The sequence below is a fragment of the Carassius gibelio genome, chromosome A16 (genome assembly GCF_023724105.1).
Source record: "Carassius gibelio isolate Cgi1373 ecotype wild population from Czech Republic chromosome A16, carGib1.2-hapl.c, whole genome shotgun sequence".
NCBI classification, from domain to species: Eukaryota; Metazoa; Chordata; class Actinopteri; order Cypriniformes; family Cyprinidae; genus Carassius; species Carassius gibelio.
The window spans coordinates 5,536,164-5,557,198 of record NC_068386.1 but is presented as its reverse complement, the minus strand read 5'-3'; the positions used below and the strand labels follow the sequence as shown (position 1 = coordinate 5,557,198).

Below are 21,035 nucleotides of genomic sequence, written 5' to 3'. Positions count from 1 at the left end.
AATATTCACCCCCAAATCAGATGCCTTTACTTTTGATTAAAAGTATAATTGATTTTCATAAATTCTTCTTTTAATTTTTTTGTAACCTCTTTTTTTTTATTATTAGGGGAAAACATTGTTTTAATTAATTAATGACAATTAATGTTTTTATATTTGTGATCATTTCATGGCAATTAAGCAAGTTTTTTTTTTCAATAAAATTATCCTACTGAAATTACAGATTTTTTTTTAAATGATCATATTATCTTAAAATGTATAGAATATTTATATTAGTATTTTGATATATTGCCTTGTTTTTTTTTTTTTTTTTTTTTGCAATGAAGCTGCTAAGTTACAGAATATAATTTCATTTTTTATATTAGTTCATGTATATGATATTTTAGTTTTTTTGTGTTTAATATGTTGACTTTATGCAGGTAAAAAAAAGATTTAATGTTATCATTATATTATTTTTAAATCATTATTTATAATGCTAATACTAACAAAAACAAACAAGAAAAGAATTAAATTTGTTTAATTGTTATGAATATATATTCAGATATATCTTCTAGCCACCTCAAGTCAAGCTCAAAGCCCCTGTCACCCGCCCCGCCTGGGCCTCCACATGTCCCAGGGCCTTTAGAAAGCTGTAAAACAAGGGACCGTGTGCCGTCCAGCCATGCAGGAAACTCACAATCTTTTAATAAGCACTGAGAAAGGACAGATTAAAACATTTGGGTGTTGACAAGTCACAGGGAGTCTCTTCTGTAAAGCATTCCGATGGGGTTCAAGATCAGGTCCTCCACTTTAATGAAAGTAATTGGCTTTCCACATTTCTATCTATAGATGATCAGGTATACCTCTGAGTAAGAGGCTTAAAACAAAAATATATTTTGCATAATTAGCTGCTATGGGCAGCAGGACACCGTTGGCTGGATCGTATGTCAGACAAATGATAGATTTCAAATTGAAATCCTCTCTCAACCTATCGCGTCTGCGCCACCCAACTACTTAAAAGTTTGTTCTCTGTGCTTGTTCTCTTTATTAACTAAAGAGGAGCAGCTGCGACTTTGTAGAAAACCTTCTGTGTATTGTGTTGGGTTTGAATGAAAAGTCATCTTGTAGGAGTAATTGCATTACAGACCCAGTGTGTCTCAGCTGTGGTGCCATATGTGTTTCTATGCGTGTAGGGGAGGAGGTTGTGTGCTATTTCAGCAAATAATATTGTCGTAGACTGCTGACAGAAATATCTTTGCTTTTGCGGCATCAGGCCCAATGTTAATATCTCGTGGTAAATTATGTTGGGTTTTAACTGCTCTCTCCCAGTAATTACGGTCTCTCACAAAGCCTGTTGCAGTTCATTTCTCTTTATGCTCACACCCACTGACGGCTTGTGGCATAAGCCCATCACATGACGCCATGTTCTGCACATCGGTCTAATCGTATGGAAGAGATGATCACAGGGCAGGAAATCACTGAACGGGGCCAAAGGAAACAATCTTTCTGCACTGAACTAAGCCAATCATGTCCTCTCCAACCTCCAACCACATCTTACAAAGAGCTTTTGATACAAATCTGATTAAATGTTCAACTGAAAGCGGCCAGCATTTATCTCCAAAATATCTTTATTTATCAGAATTTTTTATGTAAGTGCCACAGATTGTTGTGAACGCAATAAAGTTTAGTTTAAGTTAATGGGCTATAGTTCACCAAAAAATGAAAATTCAGTTATCATTTATTCCCTCTTATGTCATTCGAAACATTAGGTATGTTGTTTGTGTGTGTGTGTGTGTGTGATTATAATGATACATTGTAATTTCTTTGGTAATCAGAGTCATTAGTGAAAAAAAAAATAGTATAAAATAAATAGTAATTTAAGTTTCACTGAAAAATAATTTTCAAAATAATTTCCCCCAAATGTCAATCCAAAATAACACTGATAAATAAATTAAATATATATAGAGATTATGTAATGCAGTTAAAGATTATTTCATTTATTGCCTTAATGTAGATTTAATATATATTTTTTTTAATAAGTTAAGAATTTGAAAAAAAAATACTATATTATGGTAGTAAGAATCACGTTTAAATAGTAGAAATAACACACACAAAAATTATTTTCTAAATCATTTATTCCCTCGTATGCCCAAAACAACACTGATGCCTAAAAAACTAAATAGATAGTATAGTAAACATTATGAATACCTGAAAAATATATCTAATACAGATAAAAAATATTTGATAATTTTTAATTGTAGTTTTTAAATGGTTTTATTTTTAATTTTCAAAATAATTAATAGGACTAAAAAAAAAAAGATAATTTGGACATTGTATAGAGAAAAATGAAAAAAAATTATGATATTATTTTTTAAATAAAGAATTACAACTCTATGGTATTGAGAATCATTTTTTACAAAATATAGGACTAACACACATACACACAAAAAAAAACTATTAAAAATATATATCTTTTTTTTGGTGATCCGTAGAAATCAACATATGAATGGTTTATTTAGAATGTATACAAAGAAAGGATAGATGGAGCTCTTGTAGCATTTGGACAAAAAATACACACACCATATACTATTAAAATAAACAAAAACAAAAAGTCTATCACCTCAAAGAGACACAATTTGAAAGTTATCTTTGCATTTGTGTGTTTTAGCTAAACATTTATGATGATTTGAGGTACTAGAAATCACCATAAGAACAAGCTGCTTTTCCTTTTTCACAGAAAAGCCCATAATAGTCATGATGTGTATCTTGGGGATAAAGAAGAGGCTGACATAACATGTGTGTGATCACCTTGGAGAGGCAGCAGGTGACTGTAGATAGTGAGAGGAGAGAGCAGCTGTATCTGGATTAAAGCAAGGTCTGCAGACTTTACACATCACTCTGAGCAGGTGTGTCTGTACAGACAAGAACAGAGAGAAACCTTAAAGGAATAGCTCACACAAAAATCATCATTCTGTCATTATTTATTCACAAAGGGTCACTTTTGAAGATCATAGTTTAATAATCAAATGAATGATTGATAAAGCATGTCGTAAAGGGAATTAGGAGCAGACACACGTTTCTTGTGCTTTGCTCAGACAGCTGATAAACTCTCAGTGTGATTGATGTTCTGTTCTCTCAGATAAATGGCATCTGTGCAACCCAGGAGGGCTCTAATTGAATTGGTTTCCAGAGAATACTAATGGGGCGTAATGTTGAGATAACTGAAGCCCTAAGAATAAGTGATCATTGACAGCATGTGTTTCTTGCCAGTAATAAACATGTCACACAGACGGGCAGTCAGTTGCTGCAACGCAATTACATCACTGCACCACACACACACACACACACACACACAGAGAGAGAGAGAGAGAGAGAGATACACAGCACTCCAAACACATCTTACACAGAATAGCACAACTATTTGTTATCACTAAAAGTGTGCAAAAACAGTTTGGGGTCAGTAAGATTTTTTTTTTTATCTTGGCAACATTTAAGTAATAAAACTAATATTGTGAAATATTACTGGAAATGCAGATGCTCAAGAAATATTTTCTGACTTCTTCATCAGTGCTGCTTAATATATATATATATATATATATATATATATATATATATATACACACATATACATACATACATACATACATATATGTATATGAATTGACTTTTATGTTTTATAATTAGATTTATTAATTTATTGCTTTAATGTTCATTTTAGTTAAAGTTTTAGTAATTCTGTTATTGTAATTAGTTTTTTTTAAAATATATGGCTATATAGTTTTATTCATTTGTATTTCCGTTTTAGTTATTTTAGTACATCAAATAAATTAAATGAGATATTGCTCTCTCTCTCTCTCTCTCTCTCTTTCTATATATATATATATATATACATATTTTCACACATATTTTGGTAACATTTATTTTGTATTGTTTCATAGTTATCTCATAGTTTTAATTACTTGAATTTGATTTTACTCATGCATAAACTCTTTTGACACTCACATTCATACTTATAAACTTAGCTCAGCAAGTGAGAGAAAGTGAGCCAGTTTTCACTGTCCCATGATTATACTGGCATGTCTTTAGCCCGTCTGGGAAATATTTTTGCAGAGTTTTGGGGAACCTTCAGGGCACAAAAGCCCTTTACATAAACACTGATCCCTGATTCACTCTTCAGTAGGCCATTCGTACATGTGGTCAGTGGGTGGCTTTGCTGAATCTCCTTTTGATAATGGTACATTTTATCATCAGACTGAACTCAAATGTGATGTCATCACCTCTTTAGGGCATTTTTGCAGAACAGATTAGACATATGCAGATGAAAATAGCATTTTAAATAATATTAAATGAGAAAGATTTTTTCATGTTATACAATAAAAATAATATTAGTATACTATGCTTTGTCATGTACTTAATTATGCATCAATTTTCGATCTATGTGCGTAACTCAAACCACACAAAAATGTGAATAAAAAGCCTCCTATTCAACCTGCCTTCCAAATGATGATACAGCTGCCTCTGCTTGTTGGCTTTCATGATGGGCCAAGTGTACTGGCGACCCCAGCGGCTGGACCGGAGAGGTGTCATCAGCTAACAGCAGAACCCATGCTCTCACCCTCCAAACGGGCCAGATCTCAGCTATGTTTGGTGAAAAAACTAATTCCCTCAGTGTGGCCACAAGCTGTGCTAACAACCACCGATATTTCAGTGGCACCCATAACCATAACTTTCAAGATGGGCACAGAGTCTCGTTATTGTATTTAAGTTATGTCTAGTGCCAATGATTCACTCAGAGGCCATGAAGGGCCATGGTGAAGATCAGTACAGCAGTGGAAAGCAATTCATCACATGGCACCCAAGACCATCACTGTCAAGTCAAGTCAAAGAGATTAAGTAAATTGTAATACAGTATATAAGGTTAAAAAAGCACTTTATTAATGTAAATCTATGATATAATCCACAATCTAAAATAAAGTACTTTTCAAATAAATAAATTAATTGTTAATTTGACTTTAATTGGATAATCTATCATTTTTAATAATCTAGAATTATCTTTTATAAAGTTATTTATATTTTAATAATAATTTTTTATAACTAATATAATTACTTTTTATTACATATTGATAATACATGTGATGTTATATAAATAAAAACAGATATTTTGTATTAGATCATTTATAACAAGCTATTTTTTTCTTCTTCTAAGGAAACAAGTCAAACTGTGAGTAAGACATTGCATTTGTCAGGTTCTCATGCATGCTTTCCAGTGAAAGTAAGCATCTTTCTGATCCCAAGGTCTACAAGTAAAAAAGACAGTGAAAACAAACAGTTCCTCCTTCAGATGCCCTGTTGAGATGTCTGCTCTGGCGGTCTGGAGATGAAGAGAAACCTCACAAGCCTAATTCTCAGCATGTTCCAGACTAAACAGATTCCTGTTGCTTTAGTTCCTTCAGCTTCACTTAAAGAGCTCTATCCAACTTATTGTGGTACCATCAAGAATTTCATAGTAAACACACACCACTTATTATAGGAGCATAAACTTTTCACAAAAAGTATTTTTAAGACACTTAAGCCACACTTAAAATGTATGAATTTTAATGCATTTGAAATAAATCTTAAACAAAATGGCACCTGAAACCAGTGATTCTATACATTTTCTCAGATCTTCTGAGATCTAAATGTACTTTTGTAAGCTATTTTAAAATTATAATAACTGGACCCAAAATCATTTTAATGACTCTAAATCTTTTTTCTTTTTATTATTAATTTTAAAACCAACAAACTAATTATGCGAAATAAACTGCTATTTTCTTCCACATAAATGTTTTGTTATGTTATGCAACATTTATACATTCTTAAGTGTGCAACTTCTAATTGTCCCAAAACTTTTTGTCGCAACTGTAGATTTTGTTTTAAAAAATAAATAAATAATTTACATATAGTGAACACGTGCATCTGAAAGTAAATTACAATTATTTGAGTCATTCCTCTTTTTAATTTGTTATGTATTAAAACAACTAATCGTGTAAAGACACTTAGAACCGCTTAAATATTATAAATATGATTGAATATGCATTTAAATCAACAAGTTTACCATAAAAGCCTAATATATCAATTATAGCCCGCTTTCAAAGCTCGTCTGGCTCACAGCTGAACTTGCTGTATCACAGCGACATCTAGTGGTTGTTTTATCTGAACGCATGGCCTCGTGTCCATTCTCCAACGGATTACTGAGCCAGTAATTTAGTGAATGAGTGAATGAATTCGATATAGCATTACTTACTATTTCTTCAATATCTTTTGGTTAGTGTATATATTTTTGTCTTCGTTTTTCAAAGGACATTTTTTTATACAATTGGGCCTGTAGTTCAAGAAATTATTAATAGCAGTTTGAAGATATTGTTCCTTCAGATTTTAAACATGCTGTGGTTCAACCTCTGATTAAAAAAATACAAAAAAAAATCCAACCTGGACGCTATTGTTCTCTGTAATTATAAACCAATCTCAAAACTCCTCTTTCTTTTTTAATACTAGAGAAAGGTGTCTGTGTAGGCTACAATTGTAGTCTTTCTTAGACATGCACAGAATTTTTAGAAAGCTCTCCATGGCACAGAAATGGCACTTTCAAAGGTTTTTAATGACCTTTTATTGGTCACTGAATCAGGAGATTAAGCCATTCTTATGATATTAGATCTTACTTTTGCATAATATCCTATTTTCCCGGTTGGAACATGTTGTCAGTATTAAGGGTACTGCTCTGGAGTGGTTCAGCTCTTGACAGGACTTTTTCTGTCCACCTTGGTGACTTTGTTTCCTTATCAGTACCCCTTCCATTTGGAGTCCCTCAACTTGAGGGAAACTAAATGTTCTGAGAATGGACCCTAATGGGAGCATATACATGGAAAATAGCAATGGGCCAAGAATAGAGCCTTGAGGTTCTTTCACTGTTATGCAGATGACACATAAATTTATTTGCCATTGAAACAGAAACATGCCAATCTTTTAAAGGTCCAGTTTTTCATGCTTTTTTGAAGCTTTGATAGTGTTTACAGTGTGCAATATAGCATGTGTTCATGTTTCAGGTGTAAAAAAACACAGTATTTTTCACACAATTCACCTTCATCTTCACACAATTCATCTGTATGCCGCTGTTTTCACTGTCATAAAAACAGGCTGATGTCTTCCTTGATCTATAAAGTCCCTTCTTCAGAAATACGTAACGAGTTCTGATTGTGCCAGCGTTTCCTGTCTTGTGATTCGACACCAGCTGAGCGCACGCTGACCTCCTGGAAACGCGATTGGACTAGATTTGATAAGCAAGAGGGTAGGATTTGTTTTGAAAACCTGGCAATCCTGATCTGAACCATAGACAGTAAAAGAACGCACATGCTGGAGATGTAGCTACTTATAATCACAGGAGCGCTTTTACTGATGAGATGCGCATTAAAATCGCATTTGATTTTTTTGCACAGCCCTAACATCTAAAGTTAAACAGGGATGGTAGGATGTAGTCCAAATGGGTCGTTTTTTGTAGGCGAATTCTGTTAAATAAAATATCTCGCTTGGCATTGAACTTTGAGCTTTAGAATATTACAGATATTATTTATACTCTAACAACAACATTATACACTAACTAAAGTTTAAAACATGGGATCACGAAGAACGGGACCTTTGAAACTTCTGTTTGCCTGCCTCAGAGACATTAATATTGGTTTTTATATTCTAATGAGACCAAGACTGAACTTATGATATTTGGTCCAAACTACTAATAAGGCCTCTAACATTGATCTGGGCACTTTGCTTCCCCATGTTAAATCCACTGTTAAAAATCTGGGTATAATAATGGACATGGATTTTAAACTTGACAAACAGATAAATTCTGTAGTAAAGTCAAATCATAAAGTTTTATCAGTTAAGGCTTTTATCTAAGATTAAGGCTTTGTTAAATGTTTTTATTTCATTTCGTTTAGACTATTGTAATGCCTTCTATGATGGTTTCAACTCTCACACATTGCAGTTAGTGCAGAATACTGCAGCTCGACTTTTAACTCAAACACATAAACGGGAACATATTTCCCCCATATTGTCTTCCTTAGCTTCCACTCTGTTTAACAATGGGTTTTAAAGTTTTAGTTATTGTTATAAATCCTTAAATGGCATAGCCCCAACCTGCCTTTCTGGTCTTATACAACTGTACGTTTCATCCAGGTCTTTGAGGTCTGCTGACCTGCTAGCTGTCCCAAGCACAGGGGAGATTTTGCATTTCCAGTAGCTGCCCCTAAACTCTGGAATTCATTACCACTGTCAATTCCCAAAGAATAAAATAGGCTACCAATTTATGTATGTGCTAAGTTACCATGGGTTATTCAAACACGTTGCCATGTTTACTCGTCGTCAAGCGGACAGTTGAGCGCAGCGTCCAGACGGGGGCGATGGCCGCTTCATTCAACAGATCAGTGGAGTCCCACAGCACCAAGTAGGTATCGCTGCAGCCCGGAGACCTCCAAATGGGAGGAGCTTTTGCCGCAAGTGGGCTGGACTTCACGGAGAGCTCCAAGTAGGAGGAACTTTTGCCGCTAGTGGGCGGGACTTTACAAATGGGCGGGGTTTAAGCGGAAATTTCACATTGCGTCATTGCCGGGGTGCCCGCGAATGAGGAGGGCATAAAGTAGCGATACTAATGAAAAACAGATTTCATTGTAGTTTACATTTTATTAACAAGAGGTTATATAATTTTGTGACAGCTGCAAACATTCAAGTATATTAAATTATATAAATTTTATAATTATATCAGTATCAAGAAAATGAATGAGTAATTTAGAGCAATAAAATGTTTACTTTATGTTAATGTTTTTCTTTAATGCAAGTTTGAAATCTGAGGGAGAAATTATATTGTTTAGATTGTTACAACCCCCTTGGCTCTAGGTGAAACAACATTATAAAAAGCCACGCGTGGAAGTAAATGTACAAATAAACATTTAATTTAAAAAAAAAGAAAAAAAATCTAAATAGTAATACAAGAATTAATAATAATAAAAAAAACATTCCAAGACTTAAGAGGAAAATATTATTGGTACCAAAGTCCAATTTAAGACACTCTTTTCCCCATCTCCTTTTTATCACCAACTCAATCACAGGTAACACTCCACACCATTAAAAATTCAAGTTTTATTTGTTATATGACATGCAAAAAGCAGTGAAATGTAGGTCTGGCATACTCTTTTTAGACTGTGCAAAAAAAAAAAAAAATAATGAAACAACAGGAAAAAATATACTGTATAAAATATACACAATATACTGTATTAAACTACTACACAGATGATTTGTAGAGATGCTACATACAAACTGCTACACAGATGATGTGCAGAGATGTAGACAATGTGCAGTGAGGATGAGTTGCATAGTTAGGTTGTCAAAAAAGCAGTGTGCAGAGAGTTATTGGGTAGCCCTAAACAACCAGTCTATAAAGTTCAGTGTGTTTAATGTCCATGTTTAGTAGTCTGATAACATGAGGGAAGAAACTCCTCCTGAGCCTCTCTGTTTTTGTCATCAGACTGCAGAAGCGTCTGTCTGACTGTAGCAGATGAAACAGTGGATTTCCAGGGTGGGTGGGGTCTTTAAGGATCTTAACAGTCCTAGATTTACATCTTCTGGTGTGGATGTCTTGCAGAGAAGGGGGAGATGTTCTGGAGATGCGCTCAGCTACTCTTTGCAGGGCATTTGAAGGTATTGAAGCTGCTCATTCTCTCCACTGGGGTCCCGTTAATGATGATTGGGGTAGATCCACTGCTGCCTCAAATAGAAAAGAGTTATTGTAAAATATTATTACAATTTACAATATTACTGGTTCTACTGCATTTCTGAACAAATAAATGAAGGCCTGGTGAGCATCAGACTTCAAAACCATTACAAAATCTGTCCAGCCCCATACTGTCCGGTAGAACAGATATTTAAGGAATCTGAGGTTTTAACCAGCTTGATTTTTATCAGCATTGGAACACTTTGCTGCTGCTTTCACTCCAAGGCTATGGATTATATTTTTACTGGAATGAAGTGTCATTAATCACTAAACATTCAGTCCAATGACATCCTAAAATAATTCACTGTTGACAAGTTAACATTAACTAAAGTACAATGCACATTTATGTGAGACTTCTACAGAATGTAATGTCATTTACATTCCATCATTTGTCATTTAGGACAGTCTCGGACCATACCCCTGGAGCAATTTTAGGGACAAGCGCTGTTGCAAATGTCCACCTTTAAAGTATGAACATAATTTATCCACACAAAGACCCACATACACACACATTAGTCAAAAATCTTCAGAAAAAATAAATGACACATCTTGATGCATAGAAAGAACAAAAAAACAGTTTACAGGAAAGTGATCCTTTGGGTTTGCAGAGAGAGGCGGTAACCAGGTCACTGAAATGTAACTTCTGGCCACCCAGACTTGAACTTTCTGTAACACAAAGTTTACACATAAGGTTTTTGTTTGTTTGTGTTTCCTACAATGACAAAATTAATTCTACACCTGTTGATATGTAATGCATGGTAGTGGACACTGCAGTTAGCCTCATATATCCACTGTTATGATTATTAAATTGAAAAATGAATTTGGTAATTAAACCAAATGTTTCAATTACATTACATTATTTGGATTAACGTTACACGTAAAAATAGATAACATTTTAAAAATATAACAGCAGGTTTTGAAACAATGACCAGCTTTGTTAAAGTCAAGCATTATCAGTTAGGAGAAGACTCATGTAAAGACTATTGTAACGAAGACTCATTCTTATGGAACACTGTACTAAATCTATTAATAGTTATTGATCGCTTAAATATCAGTGCAGTTATAATACATAGGCCTGCATATTTTACGTAACGTTAGTAACAATGCTTGCTTATGGTCTTCAGTGTCCGTAATCTGCAGCGTAAATCCTATTTGTATTGCAGAAATATTTAGCAGAAAAGGGTAACAGACACAATAAAGATGTAATTTATCTGTGCTGCTAATGCTGTCTTAACGTGCTCTCGGAATAATCGTAAATATGAGCTTTGAAGGTAAAAACTGCACATGAATGTCCTCCAATTTTCAAACTTGAATGCAATGAGCTTGTAATCATGATTTAACTACGTCAAGACTAAAACATCTACCGCCAAGATACTGCACTTTTTCACAACTTGTAATACGTTGTACAACTCTAAACTTACCCCTTCAAATTCCTCTTTCTTGACGCTGAAAAGCCTTGGGAAGTTGACGTCGTCTTTTTTTCTTTCTTTTTTTTTTTTTTTTTTTTTTGGTGGGGGGGGGGGGGGGGGTTCGCAGCGTGCATTAACCCTGTGACATTAAATAAACCAATCAAAAGGCTCTGGAGGTTTGTACAGCCCACTTGGAGCTAAAGTCCCACCCATTTGGAGCTGACCCGCCCATTTGGAGCTGGCTCCGACCTCCGTTTATACCTATCTCCACAGCACTGAAACTGTGCAGAACCACAGATGTGAGGCGCTCGGAAGAGTCAAACAACTGGTTTTATCGCGTATCTACGCTCCTGTCGCTCACCTGTAACAGACAGAAATATGAAAACATGGTAGTTAAAACCAGAAAACCAAATGCCAAGGACCAGAGCAGCGAGAAGGATAGGAGTCAGTCCATGTCGGGGACCAAAACCAAGCGTGTGAAAGATGCAAAGGGCTCGGCTTTGAGTAAAAATGGACTTTTTGTAGGGTTCATTAGAAACAAATTAGGTTTGAGCCCGTCCGCTTTTGCAAGAGGAATTTCAGTATTGGTCCTCGGTAAGGCTTTTTTTCTTAGCCGCGAACGTTAGCTAACGGTTATTCAGATTAGCATCTAGCATGATCTCAGTGTCAGTTTTGTAGCCTCTCGCGTGTAAACAACAAAGATGAAACGCTATAGAACTAATATTCGGATTTATTCTTAAACTCCAAATGACCAGTTTAAACTTTAAGGTTATTGGGGAATGCTCACATGTTTACTCTAGTTAGCAACCAATCAAATTTCATTCATAAAACTTCAGTTATTAACCAATGATGACCCAACATCAACACATTTATTTGTCTGTAACATATAAACTACCCTCAGTTTTAACACAGATATTAACTGGTTGAAATTACTGACCAGAACTACTGATTTGTTTTAAAGTAGGAAGCTTCTATCACATCATCTAATAGAGACTCATTCTGTTTGGTCAGATAAGAGTCCCGTGGCGATCAGTCTTTGGACAGTCACCTAACCTTATGTGTTTATTTCCACAGCTCTTATTGTGGGATTTTTACACTGGTAAGTAGCTTTAGATCTTTAAATTCTGAACATAGAGTAGTTCCTCGTTGTGAGAAAATAAATACTGTCCTGTGTTTCTCAGGTATCATCTCTCACATATATTTGAAAATGACAGACACTTTTCCCACATGTCGTCCTTGGAAAAGGAGATGGCCTTTCGAACAGAGATGGTTATTTTTGCCTCCTTTTTTTATTTACACATTTCCAATATGATTACTATATAATTAACTGTAATATACTATGTTTGTCCAGATAGGTTTGGGTAATTTATTGCTATTGTGATGACTGGGTCCGTATTATCCTGAGTTAGCCCTACAGTGTATATATAGCTCTCCTTCACCTTGCAACTCATTTGGTTAAATACATAGCTTGAACTTCTTGCTAAATTAGGTAATTTTCTCAAAGCAGCATTATCCTATTTTGTCTTTTTAGGGACTGTATTACTCATACTTTAAGACCATCATTGAGGCTCCTTCTTTCATGGACGGTCTTTATATGATCATGAACGACCGCCTCACTGAATACCCTCTGGTGATAAACACTCTAAAGAGGTTTAACTTGTACCCTGAGGTGAGATGAGCTCTTTGGCATCTTCTGAATATCAGTGAAATCTTTTTGTTCCCATGTATTTGCTTAAAGTCTTGAGCTCTGAAGTTAAAAACCTTTATTGCTCTGTTCTGTACTTGCAGGTGGTTTTGGCCAGCTGGTACAGAGCTTACACCAGCACAATGGATTTCTTTGGGATCCCTACTAAGATGTGTTGGAACATCAACAGAGGGGAGGGTCTAGATCCGGTGGAAAGTTGTGAAGGTGAACACATCTATTTGTTGTTTAATTTTAAAAGCATTTAAAGTACATTGTAAATAACTGTAGAGCCCCCCACACATGATATTCAGACTCAACTCATTTTAGTTAGATTGTGGTCCACATATGAAGTATGCATGACCTGTTAATTAATTTAATAGTTTTTCTTTATAAAAATCACCTTTAATTTGTCTTGCTGCCTTAGAAATAGGTCTTGAACCTTTTTTTTGTTTTTGCACTCGCTGACGTTTTTTTTACAGCTTTCACTTCTGCTAACACACTCATCATGATGAGGGTTTATTTTTGTAAAGTGTTATTAAGCTGCACAAAAAAGTGAAACCAGAAGGTGCTTTTTATTCACCGTGTCACTGACTGCCAAAAGTTCTTAATTTCATGGATATTTTACTTTGAGTGGCTTTTCCACAGGTTTGGGGGATCCCGCATACTTTTATGTCACATTTGTGTTCCTGTTAAATGGGGCAATGATGAGCCTTTTCTTCATTTATGGAACATATCTGAGGTAAGGCAGCCTAGATGAAACATCTCAGAGTCAGTTAATTGATATGGAAAAAAGTGCATATTTGAGTTAGTTTTGATTATAAATGAGTTGATCCTGATAGCATGGTTTTAAAAGCTACATCATAACATGTACATACTTTTTTGGCTGTTCTTGTAGTGGCAGTCGACTGGGTGGCACTGTTACAGTTCTGTGTTTCTTCTTTAATCATGGAGAGGTAAAGCAGATTGTTTTCTAAGCATCTCAAGCGAATTTATTTTTTCACTACAGACTTTCTGTCTCTCTTTTGAACCCTTGAATCCCAGAGTACTCGGGTCATGTGGACACCACCTCTGAGAGAGAGCTTCTCCTACCCCTTCCTGGTTCTGCAGATGCTTCTGCTCACTTACATCCTCCGGTAACTTGCTTTCTTCCCCAAATTTGGTGTAATCATAGCAATTTCACGTTCATATTCAACCTTTCATGCTCATGTTCACCCTTTTTGTTCGTGATTTGAAATCTCACCAGACATATTTAAGCAGTGTTTGTGCTAATGTTCATTCAAAGTTTGATTATTTTGTACAATTAAAATTAATCTTATTGGATTTTTTGATTTTTTTAAGGACAAGGAACCCAAGCAAGAACACCATGATGGCTCTGGGAATCTCCAATATTTTCTTCATGCTGCCGTGGCAGTTTGCTCAGTTTGTTCTTCTTACTCAGGCGAGTTGTTTGAAGAAAGCAGCTGAATATTGCATTTTGCTTCTGCAACCTTTCGTCCCTAACATCCATGAATAAGTGTTCGACTAAAATACACTAGTTGTAAGAAGTTTGGGATCAGTAAGATTTGAAAAAAGTTTTTGAAATACACTTTTTTTCATAGTTTGGCTGGTCCTGCGACTTATAGTCAGGTGCGACTTATTTATCAAAATTAATTTGACATGAACTGAGAGAAATGAACCAAGAGAAATGAACCAATAGAAGCCACGAGAGGGCGCTTTATGCTGCTCAGTGCTCATTTTGGACTGATGCGACTTATAGTCCGAAAAATATGGTAAGTCTATTACAATCACCAAGGCTGTATTTGCTTTATTTGATCAAAATGATAGTAAAAAAAAGTGACAGTGTAAAATAATTGTACAATTTAAAATACCTTTTCCAGTTGAATGTGTTTTAAAATCTAATTTATTCCTGTAATGGCAAAGTAGATTTTTCTCAAATTTTTGCAGAAATTATATATATATGTATATACAGTATTGTTCAAAATAATAGCAGTACAATGTGACTAACCAGAATAATCAAGGTTTTTCGTATATTTTTTTATTGCTACGTGGCAAACAAGTTACCAGTAGGTTCAGTAGATTCTCAGAAAACAAATGAGACCCAGCATTCATGATATGCACGCTCTTAAGGCTGTGCAATTGGGCAATTAGTTGAAAGGGGTGTGTTCTGGGATTTAGCAATCCTGTGAATCACTAAACTAATATTTAGTTGTATGACCACAGTTTTTTAAAACTGCTTGACATCTGTGTGGCATGGAGTCAACCAACTTGTGGCACCTCTCAGCTGTTATTCCACTCCATGATTCTTTAACAACATTCCACAATTCATTCACATTACTTGGTTTTGCTTCAGAAACAGCATTTTTGATATCACCCCACAAGTTCTCAATTGGATTAAGGTCTGGAGATTGGGCTGGCCACTCCATAACATTAATTTTGTTGGTTTGGAACCAAGACTTTGCCCGTTTACTAGTGTGTTTTGGGTCATTGTCTTGTTGAAACAACCATTTCAAGGGCATGTCCTCTTCAGCATAGGGCAACATGACCTCTTCAAGTATTTTAACATATGCAAACTGATCCATGATCCCTGGTATGCGATAAATAGGCCCAACACCATAGTAGGAGAAACATGCCCATATCATGATGCTTAAACCTCCATGCTTCACTGTCTTCACTGTGTACTGTGGCTTGAATTCAGAGTTTGGGGGTCGTCTCACAAACTGCCTGTGGCCCTTGGACCCAAAAAGAACAATTTTACTCTCATCAGTCCACAAAATGTTCCTCCATTTCTCTTTAGGCCAGTTGATGTGTTCTTTGGCAAATTGTAACCTCTTCTGCACATGCCTTTTTTTTAACAGAGGGACTTTGCGGGGGATTCTTGAAAATAGATTAGCTTCACACAGACGTCTTCTAACTGTCACAGTACTTACAGGTAACTCCAGACTGTCTTTGATCATCCTGGAGGTGATCATTGGCTGAGCCTTTGCCATTCTGGTTATTCTTCTATCCATTTTGATGGTTGTCTTCCGTTTTCTTCCACGTCTCTCTGGTTTTGCTCTCCATTTTAAGGCATTGGAGATCATTTTAGCTGAACAGCCTATCATTTTTTGCACCTCTTTATAGGTTTTCCCCTCTCTAATCAACTTTTTAATCAAAGTACGCTGTTCTTCTGAACAATGTCTTGAACGACCCATTTTCCTCAGCTTTCAAATGCATGTTCAACAAGTGTTGGCTTCATCCTTAAATAGGGGCCACCTGATTCACACCTGTTTCTTCATAAAATTGATGACCTCAGTGATTGAATGCCACACTGCTATTTTTTTGAACACACCCCTTTCAACTAATTCAACTAATTGCCCAATTGCACAGCCTTAAGAGCGTGCATATCATGAATGCTGGGTCTCATTTGTTTTCTGAGAATCTACTGAACCTACTGGTAACTTGTTTGCCACGTAGCAATAAAAAAATATACGAAAAACCTTGATTATTCTGGTTAGTCACATTGTACTGCTATTATTTTGAACAATACTGTATATATTTTTTTATTATTATTATTTTTTATTATTATTATTTTTTTAGGATTCTTTTATGAATAGAAAGTTAAAAAAAAACGTTCATTTAAAATCTAAATGTTTTGTTCCATGTTTACTGTTTCTTTTGATCAATTTAATGCATTCTTGCTGAATAAAAGTATTAAATTATTCTTTAAAAACAAAAAAATCTTACTTATCCTAAACTTTTAAACAGTATTGATAGTTTCCTAATAGAAATATAAGACAGTTCACCTCCACCTGAAGAAAACCTACCGTAGATCAGCATAACATGATTGCCTGTCTCAGGAAAATCATGCAATGCACTTTTCAATTTCATCCGTAATGAGAAAATTGTTTTGCTGCAAGATAGCAAAGGATGCTATAACAAGAATGTTTGCATGTTTTACAGGTGGCATCACTTTTTGCTTCATACATCTTGGGATATCTGAGTCCGGCAAAAATGCAGTCCGTCTTAGTGACACACATGGTAATGTATCGTGATCTAGACTTGACTGATGGAGCCACAATATTGCTCATGTTGTCTTTCTGATTCACCGACTGCTCCTCACAGATCTCCCTGGCTGTCTGTTTTCTTCTGATGTTCGGGAACTCGATGCTGCTGACGTCCTTCTACGCCTCTTCACTGATCTCCATCTGGGTGAGTTGGACAGATAAAGGCTCATTTGCTACTTGCTCAGGAAAGCACACTGGGACGTGTAATCGGTTTCTAGGACACCAGAAGCTGATATGATTAATGCTGTCTCGTGTAGAAAATGCTGGCAAAATAGTGCCATAGTCTGGCCAAATAAGTATCCACGAGTAAGTACAAAATACCTACAAATAGGTGACCTCAAACACAAACATACTGTGAAGAAACATGTCAGTTTTACTGGATGGTCTGCTTTCATTTCAGGGCGTAATTTCACTCAGGGATCGTTTGGTCGGTATATTCAAACCTGGATTCTTCACATGGGTAAGAGCACCAGTATTGACTAATGCCTCAGTAAAATGTGCCTGAACTGACTACCAAAAAACAACTGTGTTCGTGTTAGGTCATGCAGTGCCTTGCATGGGTGGTCTCCACTGTTGTTCTGAAGTTCATGCTCTCAGTGATTTTTGGGGCATCAGATGATGTGAGTAAAATGAGAGCAGTGCTGTTTTCTCTTGCTGTGAACATCAGTTAGCTTTAGCTTCAGGGGTCCGTTGGGCTTTTGACATTTTCATTTTGTTTTGAAATAAAGGCCCACATCAGCAGTCTGATCAAATCCAAGTTCACAAGTTACAAAGACTTTGACACAATGATGTACACGTGTGCGGCTGAGTTTGACTTCATCGAAACAGAGGTGGGTAATGTGATCTATTTCCTTGCAATCAGCCATCCGTTTCCCCTTTTTTTCATTGTGCTTGATGTATTTGCAGACTCTCATCCGGTACATCAAAACCATGCTGCTTCCAGTTAACGTGCTGATTGTGGCTTTTATTGCTGGAAGGGTGAGTTGTTTTCACTTCAATAATGGATGATTTCCCTCTCTTAAGTTTTGGTGTGCGTGTTCTGCTTTTATCTATTTGCACCGATATTCTATGTTTAAAGTTTTCTGTCAGTTTGGTGTTTATCAGTTGGTTTAGAGTTTAGCCTTTTCTCATAAGCATAAGGAAATCTACACACTAAAGTTCTCTCCATATGCTTCCTCCTTGTTTCCTGAGTACAGACTATCCAGGACATCATTGGGTTCCTCAGAAATGAGAAGACCGAAAAGTCAGATCATGATGAAATGGAGCAGTAAGTATTTTATATATCTTCAGCACTTCACTGGCATGCTTGATTTGAACAGTAAACAGACAATATGTGAAATACAAAAGGAAAAAATATAACTGTGTCTTTTGCAGAAGCCAGATGTTGGCAAAGGGAGTGGTAAGATACTTCAGTTTTATTATGTATAGCTTTTTGTTTTTGTTGTATTATTTTTTCCTTCTGAATTTTTATATATATATATATATATATATATATATATATATATATATATATAAAGAAATGAATGTGACCCATGGCACACAAGTTGATATCCAGAGGCTGTATTTATCTTGTGATGTTTGTCTAGCTGGTTTATCACAGTCTGCAGCTGGTGGCGTTTGCAGCGCTGGCTGTGCTCATCATGAGACTGAAGCTCTTCCTCACTCCTCACATGTGCATCATGTCCTGTCTGATCTGCTCCAGACAGGTGACTGACCGTTCACGCTCTGTCACTCACCCAAAAATCTCCACAATGCAAGGAAGCTGATTTGAGCAAAAGCTTTTAAATGAAAAATGTGATGTGACTAATGTTTTGATTTCGTCTGCAGCTGTTCGGCTGGGTAGGAGAGAAGTTTAAACTCCAGCTGACTGTCGTGGGAATATTGTCTATCATGGCAGTCCAAGGAATCGCCAACCTGCAGAGTCAATGGGACATCATAGGAGAATTCAGTAACTTACCTCAGGAAGAGCTCCTGGAGTGGATCAAGGACAACACAAGGCCTAGTAAGAAACTTTTGCAGTTCATCTGCACAGAATGAAACAATTGAACAGTGTCTGACTCCTGCATCCATGTAATATTCCCGTAGATGCTGTGTTTGCTGGTGCAATGCCCACCATGGCGAGTGTGAAACTGTCCACAGGAAGAGCCATAGTGAACCACCCGCACTATGAAGATGCAGGATTGAGGTAGACATGATTTAACATACATTTTTCCCTAATATTTAATTCTTATAGTAATGTTCTGCCATTGTAAAGCGTTTGATTTAATTTTGTCCTTATTCAGAGAAAGAACAAAGATGGTGTATGCCATGTACAGCCGAAAGCCAGCTGAGGTAGTGAAGCGAAACTTGATAAAGCTGCAGGTGGACTATTTCATCCTTGAGGACTCGTGGTGCACCAGACGCTCCAAGTAAATGCCGCATACTTTGACTTAATACCAATGTTTGAGCATTTCTTTTATCTCATGTGTGTTTCTTCTTCACCTCCAGGCCCGGTTGCAGCATGCCTGAGATCTGGGACGTGGAGGATGCCCAGAATGCAGGAAAAGTGCCACTTTGCACCATCATGTGGAAGGATTCACGTCCTCACTTCTCCACTATCTTTCACAACAGCATTTACAAAGTCCTACGAGTTCCCAAAACCATGAGAGATATGAGATAACAGCAATTTTTCCATCACCTTGCTGTTTTCCTGTCTTTGATATGGTGTGTGTGTGTATATACACAGCTTTTTTTCAGGTCAGATGGGTTTTCTGAAGCCCTGCTTCTGCCACTTTGGTGTCCGTTTTGTTTTGATAAGCTGTAAGAGATGTTTCAACCGCAGCGAGAGAGTCAATCAGTATTGAATCAAACCCTTTTCAATTAAAGGAATAGTTCACCTAAAAATGAAATTTGCCAAAAATTTACTCACCTTCAGCTCATCCAAAATATAGACTTTTGTTTTTGAATATAGAGTTTGTTTCCATCAAAACATATTTGTTCAAACGCATGCTCATTCACTGCTGAGGATCCATTGGTGAGCAAGTGATGTAATGCTAAACTTCTTTGAATCTTTTCTGATGAAGAAACAAACTCCTCTACATCTTAGTTGGCCTAATTTTCAGCAGATTTTCAGTTTTGATGTACTATTCCTTTAACCATCTGCTCTCATGCTTGTTGAAATGTCTTTAATGGGATGACTGTGATTCTTGCCATCGATGGTGCTGCTGTTTGACAGTTGTGTATTGGTCTGGAGAATTGTTAACTTAAATCCTGTGCAAAAATGTTTTATTCAATCTCTTTTCAACCTGTGAAGTATTGTAAAACACTTTTCATGTATAGTTTTAACATTTACATTTGTTGTGGTCAGATGCCGTTACCAAAGTGACCTACAAAAAAGTTATATATATAGTTTGAGGGAGGATTATGATAGAAATCTGAAAACTCAATTTAATTAGTCAGTGGTTGTAAATAAACTGCTTTTTACTCTATATGTGTGGAAATCATGGTCAGTATTAGAGAATCTTAGAGTATTGTTTTGTTTTTTTGATCTTTTGAATGTCTTGCTCAGCTGTATTTTAATTTAGATCATGTTGGTGTCTGTACTGAGGTTTACCAATGCTAGCTAGTCTTGTGCTCATTTCCCAAGAGTCAGGAAATATTAACAGAAAAGTTTTTGTCCCAGGTTCTTATCTGATGTCATGTAATAATAATCCTTTTAAAAACCAAGCTGAAGGTCTGGAATCACTGCCATAGTATTATTAAAGATATCAATTTGTACTGTATTCTGTTGTAATTTAGAACTCGATTTTTCATTTCATCTCAGAACATTTTTTATTGCACCAATTAAATGTTATTTGAATCATTCATTGGATCTTTTCGTTGTTTCTGAGTATAATGTTGATGTTAAAATTGATGCAAAGTGTGTGTTTTCATCCAATGACCACAATGTGGTCAGATTATTTCTCTGATTAAGTTTGTTCCTTTTTTATTTGTATATTGCTAATAAGAGTAAAACAATTTTATATAGTCCCCATTAATGCTCAGAAAAAAGAAAAAAAAATTTTGGGCTAGTTATAGTGTGACTTATCTTATTAACTTATGAGTTCTGCGGTTGCACTTCTGTTTTTTTTTTCTTTTTTTTTTTT

At 35.8% G+C, this 21,035-nt stretch overlaps 1 protein-coding gene and 1 long non-coding RNA gene across 3 annotated transcripts; one reads left to right on the top strand and one right to left on the bottom strand.

The window, feature by feature from the left end:
* Nucleotides 1-9,131: 9,131 nt before the first annotated feature.
* Nucleotides 9,132-11,284, bottom strand: LOC128030434 (uncharacterized). The gene is made up of 3 exons (XR_008187894.1): nt 11,197-11,284; nt 10,358-10,441; nt 9,132-9,765 (listed from the first exon to the last, which is right to left on the bottom strand). It is a non-coding gene; the product is annotated as an uncharacterized LOC128030434 (long non-coding RNA).
* A 148-nt stretch (nt 11,285-11,432) lies between these two features.
* LOC128030404 (probable C-mannosyltransferase DPY19L1) lies at nt 11,433-20,754 on the top strand. 2 transcript variants are annotated; one of them, XM_052617998.1, is made up of 22 exons: nt 11,433-11,778; nt 12,259-12,283; nt 12,366-12,453; nt 12,716-12,853; nt 12,973-13,093; nt 13,514-13,607; nt 13,764-13,821; nt 13,910-14,001; nt 14,207-14,306; nt 16,808-16,885; nt 16,970-17,056; nt 17,312-17,371; nt 17,451-17,531; nt 17,640-17,741; nt 17,818-17,889; nt 18,108-18,178; nt 18,286-18,310; nt 18,498-18,617; nt 18,739-18,913; nt 18,997-19,096; nt 19,194-19,319; nt 19,399-20,754. In XM_052617998.1, exons 1-22 carry the CDS (start codon nt 11,571-11,573, stop codon nt 19,568-19,570), a joined length of 2,193 nt encoding a protein of 730 aa, XP_052473958.1. In that variant the 5' UTR covers nt 11,433-11,570; the 3' UTR covers nt 19,571-20,754. The 2 variants fall into 2 exon arrangements, with proteins under 2 accessions (XP_052473958.1, XP_052473959.1); XM_052617999.1 differs by having other exon boundaries at nt 11,640-11,778; nt 12,196-12,283.
* The last annotated feature ends 281 nt before the right edge of the window (nt 20,755-21,035 follow it).

Excerpts from the sequence above, each read along its gene's own strand:
- LOC128030404 (XM_052617998.1), top strand. The coding sequence starts at position 11,571 with ATGGTAGTTAAAACCAGAAAACCAAATGCCAAGGACCAGAGCAGCGAG. Across the intron at positions 17,057-17,311 it reads CTTCACTGATCTCCATCTGG|GGCGTAATTTCACTCAGGGA; the intron begins GTGAGTTGGACA and ends CTTTCATTTCAG. Across the intron at positions 18,179-18,285 it reads GATCATGATGAAATGGAGCA|AAGCCAGATGTTGGCAAAGG; the intron begins GTAAGTATTTTA and ends TGTCTTTTGCAG.